Here is an 11,275-nt window from a genome sequence, read left to right on the forward strand (position 1 = left end):
CTCTACACTACCTCACTGTTTACTTGGTACGCGATCCTCTACACTACCTCACTGTTTTACTTTGGTACGCTCCTCTTACACTACCTCACTGTTTTACTTGGTACGGCCCTCTACACTACCTCACTGTTTACTTTGGTACGTCCTCTTACTCCATCACTGTTTACTTTGGTACGCTTCCTCTACACTACCTCAACTGTTTTACTTGGTACGTTCCTCTACACTACCTCACTGTTACTTTGGTACGGCCTAGACTACCTCACTGTTTACTTTGGTACGGTCCCTCTACTACCTCACTGTTTTACTTTGGTACGCTCCTCTACACTACCTCACTGTTTTACTTTGGTACGTTCCTCTACACTACCTCACTGTTTTACTTTGGTACGTCCTCTACACTACCTCACTGTTTTACGTTGGTACGGTCCTCTACACTACCTCACTGTTTTACTTTGGTACGGTCCTCTACACTACCTCACTGTTTTACTTTGGTACCTCCTCTACACTACCTCACTGTTTTACTTTGGTACGTTCCTCTACTCCTACCTCACTGTTTTTACTTTGGTACCCCTCTACACTACCTCACTGTTTTACTTTGGATACGCTCCTCTACACTACCTCACTGTTTTACTTTTGTACGCTTCCTCTACACTACCTCACTGTTTTACTTTGGTAGGCCCTCTACACTACCTCACTGTTTTACTTGGTAACGGTCCTCTACATTACCTCACTGTTTTACTTTGGTACGTTCCTCTACACTACCTCACTTTTTACTTTGGGCCGTCATCTACCTCACTTGTTTTACTTTGGTACGGTCCTCTACACTACCTCACTGTTTTACTTGTACTACTCCTCTACACTACCTCACTGTTTTACTTTGGTCACTCCTACACTACCTCACTGTTTTACTTGGTACCGGTCCTCTACTACTACCTCACGATTTACTTTGGTACGGCTCCTCTACACTACCTCACTGTTTTACTTTGGTACGGTCCTCTACACTACCTCACTGTTTTACTTTGGTAACTCTCTACAATACCTCATGTTTACTTGGTACCTCCATACCTCACTGTTTTACTTTGGTACGGGTCTTGGCATTCCTCCTCTACCTCACTGTTTTACTTTGGTACACGTCCTCTACACTACCTCACTGTTTACTTTGGTACACTCCTCTACTACCTCACTGTTTACTTTGGTACGGTGCCTCTACACTACCTCACTGTTTTACTTTGGTACGCTCCTCTACACTACCTCACTGTTTTACTTTTGTTCTTGACTAACACTCCTCTACCTCACTGTTTTACTGTTGGTACGTTCCTCTACTACACCTCACTGTTTTACTTTGTACGTCCTCTACTCTATACTCACTGTTTTACTTTGGTACGTCCTCAACACTACCTCACTGTTTACTTTGGTACGGTCCTCTACACTACCTCACTGTTTACTTTGGTACGCTCTCTCACTACCTCACTGTTTTACTTTGGTACGGCTCCTCTACACTACCTCACTGTTTTACTTTGGTACGCTCCTCTACACTACTCACTGTTTACTTTGGTACGGTCCTCTACACTACTCAACTGTATTTACTTTGTACGTTCTCTACTACCTCACTGTTTTACTTTGGTACGCTCCTCTACTCACTGTTTTACTTTGGTACGCTCCTCTACACTACCTCACTGTTTTACTTTGGTACGCTCCTCTACTCTACCTCACTGTTTTACTTTGGTACGTTCCTCTACACTACCTCACTGTTTTACTTTGGTACGGTCCTCTACATACACTCACGTTTATTTGGTACTGTCCTCTACACTACCTCACTGTTTTACTTGGTACAGCTCCTCTACACTACCTCACTGTTTTACTTTGGTACGCTCCTCTACCCTACCTCACTGTTTTACTTTGGTACGATTCCTCTACACTACCTCCACTGTTTTACTTTGGTACGCTCCTCTACCTACCTCACTGTTACTTTGGTACGTGTCCTCTACACTACCTCATGTTTTACTTTGGTACGGTCCTTACATCTACCTCACTGTTTTACTTTGGTACGCTCCTCTACACTACCTACTGTTTTACTTGGTACGCTCCTCTACACTAACCTCACTGTTTTTACTTTGGTACGCTCTCTACACTACCTCACTGTTTTACTTTGGTACGGCCCTCAAAACACTACATCATGTTTTACTTTGGTACGGTCCTCTAGAACTACCTCACTGTTTTACTTTGTACGGTCCTCTACACTACCTCACTGTTTTACTTGGTTTACGTCCTTTACACTACTCACTGTTTTACTTTGGTACGTTCCTCTACACTACCTCAACTGTTTTACTTTGGTACGGCCTCTACACTACCTCACTGTTTTACTTTGGTACGCTCCTACTACACTACCTCACTGTTGTTACTTGTACGCTCCTCTACACTACCTCACTGTTTTACTCTGGTACGCTCCTCTAGTACTACGTCACTCACTGTCTTACTTTGTACAGGCCACTCATACAACTACCTCACTACGTTTTACTTTGGTACGTTCCTCTACACTACCTCACTGTTTTACTTGGTACGCTCCTCTACACTACCTCACTGTTTTTACTTTGGTACGGTCCTCTAACTACCTCACTGTTTTATTTGGTACGCTCCTCTACACTACCTCACTGTTTTACTATTGTACGCTTCCTCTACACTACCTCACTGTTTTACTTTGGTACGCTCCTCTACTCTACCTCAACTGTTTTACTTTGGTACGTCCTCTACACTACCTCACTGTTTTACTTTGGTACGCCTCTCACACTACCTCATTTTCTTGGTAGGCTCTACACTACCTCACTGTTTTACTTTGTTAAAACGGGGTCACTCTACACTACCTCACTTTTTACTTTGGTACGGTCCTCTACCTACCTCACTGTTTTACTTTGGTACGCTCCTCTCAGGCTACCTCACTGTTTTTACTTTGGTACGGCACCTCTACACTACCTCACTGTTTTACTTTGGTACGGCCTCTCTTATACCTCATGTTTACTTGGTACTGCCCTTACACTACTCACTGTTTTACTTTGGTACGCTCCTTACACTACCTCACTGTTTTACTTTGGTACACTTCCTCTACCTCACTGTTTACTTGTGTACATCCTCTACATACTCACTGTTTTACTTGGTACGTTCCTCTACTCTACCGTCAGCTGTTTTACTTTGGTACACTCCTCTACACTACCTCATGTTTTACTGTTGTAAACGTCCTCTACCTCACTGTTTTACTTTGGTACGTTCCTCTACCTACACTCACTGTTTTTACTTTGGTACATCCTTTACACTACCTCACTGTTTTACTTGGTACGTCCTCCTACATACCTCACTGTTTTACTTTGTACGCTCTACTCACCTCACTGTTTTACTTTGGTACGTCCTCTACACTACCTCACTGGTTTTACTTTGGTACTCCTCTACATACCTCACTGTTTTACTTTGGTACGCTCCTCACTACCTCACTGTTTTACTTGGTACGTCCTCTACTACCTCACTGTTTTACTTGTAGTCTCCTCTACACTACCTCACTGTTACTTTGGTACGGTTACCTCTACACTACCTCACTGTTTTACTTTGGTACGCTCCTTCTACCTACCTCACTGTTTTACTTTGGTACGGTCCTCTACACTACTCCACTGTTTACTTTTCTCTTGTACGCTCCTCTACACTACCTCACTGTTTTACTTTGGTACGTCTCTCGACACTACCTCACTGTTTTACTTTGGTACGGCTCCTACTACTCTACCCTCACTGTTTACTTGGTACGCTTGACCAGAGCCCAGCACAACGAGCTATATAGTGTACCACTTTTGACCAGAGCCCAGCACAACGAGCGATATAGTGCACTACTTTTGACCAGAGCCCAGCACAACGAGCTACGATATAGTGCACTACTTTTGACCAGAGCCCAGTACAACGAGGTACGATATAGTGCACTACTTTTGACCAGAGCCCAGCACAACGAGGTACGATATAGTGCACTACTTTTGACCAGAGCCCAGCACAACGAGGTACGACATAGTGCACTACTTTTGACCAGAGCTCAGCACAACGAGGTACGATATAGTGCACTACTTTTGACCAGAGCCCAGCACGAGGTACGATATAGTGCACTACTTTTGACCAGAGCCCAGCAAAACGAGCGATATAGTGCACTACTTTTGACCAGAGCCCAGCAAAACGAGCGATATAGTGCACTACTTTTGACCAGAGCCAAGCACAACGAGCTACGATATAGTGCACTACTTTTGACCAGAGCCCAGCACAACGAGCGATATAGTGCACTACTTTTGACCAGAGCCCAGCACAACGAGCGATATAGTGCACTACTTTTGACCAGAGCCCAGCACAACGAGCTACGATATAGTGCACTACTTTTGACCAGAGCCCAGCACAACGAGCTACGATATAGTGCACTACTTTTGACCAGAGCCCAGCACAACGAGCGATATAGTGCACTACTTTTGACCAGAGCCCAGCACAACGAGCGATATAGTGCACTACTTTTGACCAGAGCCCAGCACAACGAGCGATATAGTGCACTACTTTTGACCAGAGCCCAGCACAACGAGCGATATAGTGCACTACTTTTGACCAGAGCCCAGCACAACGAGCGATATAGTGCACTACTTTTGACCAGAGCCCAGCACAACGAGCTACATCATAATAACGATGACTATTTCTTAAGAAACAAGATTCCAGGAATGACGGTTGTTGTCGCTCACTCATCCAATCAAAAGCCGTTTTTAGTTGACAAGGTATCGGTCAGCTTTGTCACAGACTTCATAGAACCATTGCTTCTCTGTTATAGATTATACGGTAAAACATTCACAATGAAGGAACCGCTGATACGTTTAAAAGGTACAGTTCATACCCCTAACAAAAAAAGAGACTCGAGTGTGTGTGTGAAACAAATCACAGGAACCGACAGAGCAAAGAAAGAGAGCAAGAGAGAATGAGAGCAAGAGAGAGAGAGAGAGAGCAGGAGAGAGAGAGCAGGAGAGAGAGAGCAGGAGAGAGAGAGCAGGAGAGAATGAGAGCAAGAGAGAGAGAGAGCAGGAGAAAGAGAGAGCGAGAGAGAGAGAGCAGGAGAGAGAGAGAGCAGGAGAGCAAGAGAGAAGGAGAGCAAGAGAGAGAGAGAGAGCAGAGGAGAGAGAGAGAGAGCAGAGGAGAGAGAGAGAGAGCAGGAGAGAGAGAGAGAGAGAGAGCAGGAGAGAGAGAGAGAGCGGGCAGGAGAGAGAGAGAGAGCGAGCAGGAGAGAGAGAGAGCAGGAGAGAGCAAGAGAGAGCAGGAGAGAGAGAGCAGGAGAGAGAGAGAGAGACAGAGAGAGAGAGCAGGAGAGAGAGAGAGAGAGCAGGAGAGAGCAAGAGAGAGAGAGAGAGCAGGAGAGAGCAAGAGTGGACAGACTGGATTCTGGATCAATACTCTCTCTGTCTCAACCCTACAGGACAGACTGGATTCTGGATCAATACTCTCTCTGTCTCAACCCTACAGGACAGACTGGATTCTGGATCAATACTCTCTCTGTCTCAACCCTACAGGACAGACTGGATTCTGGATCAATACTCTCTCTGTCTCAACCCTACAGGGCAGACTGGATTCTGGATCAATACTCTCTCTGTCTCAACCCTACAGGACAGACTGGATTCTGGATCAATACTCTCTCTGTCTCAACCCTACAGGACAGACTGGATTCTGGATCAATACTCTCTCTGTCTCAACCCTACAGGACAGACTGGATTCTGGATCAATACTCTCTCTGTCTCAACCCTACAGGACAGACTGGATTCTGGATCAATACTCTCTCTGTCTCAACCCTACAGGACAGACTGGATTCTGGATCAATACTCTCTCTGTCTCAACCCTACAGGACAGACTGGATTCTGGATCAATACTCTCTCTGTCTCAACCCTACAGGGCAGACTGGATTCTGGATCAATACTCTCTCTGTCTCAACCCTACAGGGCAGACTGGATTCTGGATCAATACTCTCTCTGTCTCAACCCTACAGGACAGACTGGATTCTGGATCAATACTCTCTCTGTCTCAACCCTACAGGACAGACTGGATTCTGGATCAATACTCTCTCTGTCTCAACCCTACAGGACAGACTGGATTCTGGATCAATACTCTCTCTGTCTCAACCCTACAGGACAGACTGGATTCTGGATCAATACTCTCTCTGTCTCAACCCTACAGGACAGACTGGATTCTGGATCAATACTCTCTCTGTCTCAACCCTACAGGACAGACTGGATTCTGGATCAATACTCTCTCTGTCTCAACCATGCAGGACACAATAGGATCACTGCATGGGACATGAAAGGGTTGACCTCTTGAACTACTGTATGGTCTGTGTCCCAGATGGCACCTGGTTCCCTATAGGCATATAGTGCACTTATTCTGACCAGGGACCATAGGGCTCTGGTCAAAGTAGTGCACAATATAGGGAATAGGGTGCCATTTGGAACACAACCCTCACCCTCTAACCTAGTAACTTAATTATGGGAGAACCGGTTGGGTGGGCGGGGCCAGCGTTGATAGACAGCAGGGAGAGGTGGAGATGACCAATGAGGAGAGGCAGGGGGGTACTTGAACTGTCTGACAGTGCCATGAAATCAGGAAGGTGAAATTCCATTAGGAAGGAAGGCATGTGGGCTTCCAAACGTGCATCCCAAGTGGCAATAGTGGCTATTTCCTATGTGCCCTGGTCAAAAGTAGTGCACTATATAGGGAATAGGGTGCCATTTGGGGCCTCACATTCTTCTCTGATTCGATTACATCACAGTAGAGCTCAGAGAGGAGTGCCTCGTGAAGAGGTGCTCTGTTCTCTCTGGGTTAGCAGCCATTTTACAGGTGGGTGGAAGAGGAATGTCAACAAGAATGCCCCGAGGGAGAGAGAGAAGGGCACGTCTGGCCTCTGGCACTAACCTTGTTCAACAGTAAAGCGTGACAGTAAAGCATGACAGTAAAGCGTGCATGCTCTCTCTAGCAGCCAGTGTAAAGGCCTTAGGATCCTGCCAGAGGGAAGAAGTCAGTTAACTATTTATAATGGATCAGATAGAACTAAATAACACACCACCATTACTCAAGTCAATAGAGGTGACATGTTCCCTAAAACACCGTGGAGTGGACTTAAAACAACCTGGACATGTTCTGCAGGCCAACACACACACACACACACACACACACACACACACACACACACACACACACACACACACACACTTGATTGAGCGGTTTCACAAGTAGGTCCTCCCACAGATAGCATCAGTAACCTATAACACAGTAACATTTAAATCAGGCAGAGTGATTTAGTCTAGGTGAAGCCTAATGTTTAGAGAGGTAATTACCTAACACCTTCTGAGAGAAAATCACGATAGGAGGCACTAGCAGGACTCTGGGTAAGGCTTGCCGATGGGGCAGGATCCAGTCTGCTGTTTCTGTAGCGTGAGGCATCTTGATGTAGAAGTACACTCACTGGGACAGGATGCTGTGGTAGCCTGGTGGTTAGAGGGTTGGGCCAAGGTTGCTGGATCGAATCCCCGAGCTGACAAGGTAAAAACCTGTCGTTCTGCCCCTGAGCAAAGCAGTTAACCCACTGTTCCCTGGGCGTCAAAGACGTGGATGTCGATTAAGGCAGACCCCCGCACCTCCCTGAATTAGAGGGGTTGGGTTAAATGCGGAGACATTTCAGTTGAATGCATTCAGTTGGACAGGATGCTGTGGTAGCCTGGTGGTTAGAGGGTTGGGCCAAGGTTGCTGGATCGAATCCCCGAGCTGACAAGGTAAAAACCTGTCGTTCTGCCCCTGAGCAAAGCAGTTAACCCACTGTTCCCTGGGCGTCAAAGACGTGGATGTCGATTAAGGCAGACCCCCGCACCTCCCTGAATTAGAGGGGTTGGGTTAAATGCGGAGACATTTCAGTTGAATGCATTCAGTTGGACAACTGACTAGGTATCCCCCTTTCCCTTTCCCTGTGGGATCAGTAGTCATATTAGTGCTGTGGAAAGAGAGGCCTGAGATGATGTGTATTTATTATGGATCCACATTAGTTCCTGCCAAGGCAGCAGCTACTCTTCCTGGGGTCCATTAGTTCCTGCCAAGGCAGCGGCTACTCTTCCTGGGGTCCATTAGTTCCTGCCAAGGCAGCGGCTACTCTTCCTGGGGTCCATTAGTTCCTGCCAAGGCAGCGGCTACTCTTCCTGGGGTCCATTAGTTCCTGCCAAGGCATCAGCTACTCTTCCTGGGGTCCATTAGTTCCTGCCAAGGCATCAGCTACTCTTCCTGGGGTCCATTAGTTCCTGCCAAGGCAGCAGCTACTCTTCCTGGGGTCCATTAGTTCCTGCCAAGGCAGCGGCTACTCTTCCTGGGGTCCATTAGTTCCTGCCAAGGCAGCAGCTACTCTTCCTGGGGTCCATTAGCCTCTCCTACCTTATCTTAATTCTCAACACCTCACCTCTCGTCCCCTCCCGTCCCCTCCCGTCCCCTCTCGTCTCTTTAACTTGCGTCACCTCAACTGTCCTACCTTACTTCACCTCTCCTCTCCCTCACCTCAACTCTCCTGTTAGAGGACAAGATACCGAGGGCTCACCTCAACACTCCTGTTAGAGGACAAGACACCGAGGGCTCATCTCAACTCTCCTGTTAGAGGACAAGATACAGAGGGCTCATCTCAACTCTCCTCAACACTCCTGTTAGAGGACAAGACACCGAGGGCTCATCTCAACTCTCCTGTTAGAGGACAAGATACAGAGGGCTCATCTCAACTCTCCTGTTAGAGGACAAGATACCGAGGGCTCATCTCAACTCTCCTGTTAGAGGACAAGATACAGAGGGCTCATCTCAACTCTCCTGTTAGAGGACAAGATACCGAGGGCTCATCTCAACTCTCCTGTTAGAGGACAAGACACCGAGGGCTCATCTCAACTCTCCTGTTAGAGGACAAGATACAGAGGGCTCATCTCAACTCTCCTCAACACTCCTGTTAGAGGACAAGACACCGAGGGCTCATCTCAACTCTCCTGTTAGAGGACAAGATACCGAGGGCTCATCTCAACTCTCCTGTTAGAGGACAAGATACAGAGGGCTCATCTCAACTCTCCTCAACACTCCTGTTAGAGGACAAGACACCGAGGGCTCATCTCAACTCTCCTGTTAGAGGACAAGATACCGAGGGCTCATCTCAACTCTCCTGTTAGAGGACAAGATACAGAGGGCTCACCTCAACTCTCCTGTTAGAGGACAAGATACAGAGGGCTCATCTCAACTCTCCTCAACACTCCTGTTAGAGGACAAGACACCGAGGGCTCATCTCAACTCTCCTGTTAGAGGACAAGATACAGAGGGCTCATCTCAACTCTCCTGTTAGAGGACAAGATACCGAGGGCTCATCTCAACTCTCCTGTTAGAGGACAAGACACCGAGGGCTCATTTCAACTCTCCTGTTAGAGGACAAGATACAGAGGGCTCATCTCAACTCTCCTGTTAGAGGACAAGACACCGAGGGCTCATCTCAACTCTCCTGTTAGAGGACAAGATACCGAGGGCTCATCTCAACTCTCCTGTTAGAGGACAAGATACCGAGGGCTCATCTCAACTCTCCTGTTACAGGACAAGACACCGAGGGCTCATCTCAACTCTCCTGTTAGAGGACAAGACACCGAGGGCTCATCTCAACTCTCCTGTTAGAGGACAAGATACCGAGGGCTCATCTCAACTCTCCTGTTAGAGGACAAGACACCGAGGGCTCATCTCAACTCTCCTGTTAGAGGACAAGATACCGAGGGCTCATCTCAACTCTCCTGTTAGAGGACAAGACACCGAGGGCTCACCTCAACTCTCCTGTTAGAGGACAAGATACCGAGGGCTCACCTCAACTCTCCTGTTAGAGGACAAGATACAGAGGGCTCATCTCAACTCTCCTGTTAGAGGACAAGATACCGAGGGCTCACCTCAACTCTCCTGTTAGAGGACAAGACACCGAGGGCTCACCTCAACTCTCCTGTTAGAGGACAAGATACCGAGGGCTCACCTCAACTCTCCTGTTAGAGGACAAGATACAGAGGGCTCATCTCAACTCTCCTGTTAGAGGACAAGATACCGAGGGCTCATCTCAACTCTCCTGTTAGAGGACAAGATACCGAGGGCTCACCTCAACTCTCCTGTTAGAGGACAAGATACCGAGGGCTCACCTCAACTCTCCTGTTAGAGGACAAGATACCGAGGGCTCACCTCAACTCTCCTGTTAGAGGACAAGATACCGAGGGCTCACCTCAACTCTCCTGTTAGAGGACAAGACACCGAGGGCTCACCTCAACTCTCCTGTTAGAGGACAAGACACCGAGGGCTCACCTCAACTCTCCTGTTAGAGGACAAGACACCGAGGGCTCACCTCAACTCTCCTGTTAGAGGACAAGATACAGAGGGCTCACCTCAACTCTCCTGTTAGAGGACAGGATACCGAGGGCTCTCAGCACTATGACCATCCGTAACACAGAGTTGGTTCAACACAGCAACATTCACACGTACAGCAAGCTGCACACATCATACACAACACATGCATTCATAACGCAGGGATAAAGGATGGAAGTTTGAACACTGATGATTAAACGCAACCTAAAACAGTAGTCCGGCATGTGAAGAGTCATGATGAGAAGAGAAGAATCATTATGAGAAGAGTCATGATGAGAAGAGTCATGATGAGAAGAGTCATGATGAGAAGAGTCATGATGAGAAGAGGAGAATCATGATGAGAAGAGTCAGGATGAGAAGAGGAGAATCATGATGAGAAGAGTCATGATGAGAAGAGGAGAATCATGATGAGAAGAGTCATGATGAGAAGAGTCATGATGAGAAGAGACATGATGAGAAGAGGAGAATCATTATGAGAAGAGTCATGATGAGAAGAGTCATGATGAGAAGAGGAGAATCATTATGAGAAGAGTCATGATGAGAAGAGTCATGATGAGAAGAGGAGAATCATGATGAGAAGAGTCATGATGAGAAGAGTCATGATGAGAGGTATCATGATGAGAAGAGTCATGATGAGAAGAGGGGAATCATTATGGGAAGAGTCATGATGAGAAGAGGGGAATCATTATGGGAAGAGTCATGATGAGAAGAGGGGAATCATTATGAGAAGAGTCATGATGAGAAGAGAAGAGTCATGATGAGAAGAAAAGAGTCATGATGAGAAGAGTCATGATGAGAAGAGTCATGATGAGAAGAGTCATGATGAGAAGAGTCAGGATGAGAAGAG

The 11,275-nt window shown here is 47.0% G+C and overlaps 1 protein-coding gene across 1 annotated transcript in view; it reads right to left on the reverse strand.

The window, feature by feature from the left end:
- LOC120055416 (rho GTPase-activating protein 12-like) overlaps positions 1–10,502 on the reverse strand; it is a 48,404-nt gene extending 37,902 nt beyond the window's left edge. The window contains exon 1 of the mRNA XM_039003279.1: positions 10,449–10,502. Coding sequence (XP_038859207.1) covers positions 10,449–10,502 — 54 coding nt within the window. The remainder of the gene's footprint in view (positions 1–10,448) is intronic.
- Between the last annotated feature and the right edge of the window lie 773 nt (positions 10,503–11,275).

The sequence above is a fragment of the Salvelinus namaycush genome, chromosome 11, assembly GCF_016432855.1.
Source record: "Salvelinus namaycush isolate Seneca chromosome 11, SaNama_1.0, whole genome shotgun sequence".
NCBI lineage: Eukaryota > Metazoa > Chordata > Actinopteri > Salmoniformes > Salmonidae > Salvelinus > Salvelinus namaycush.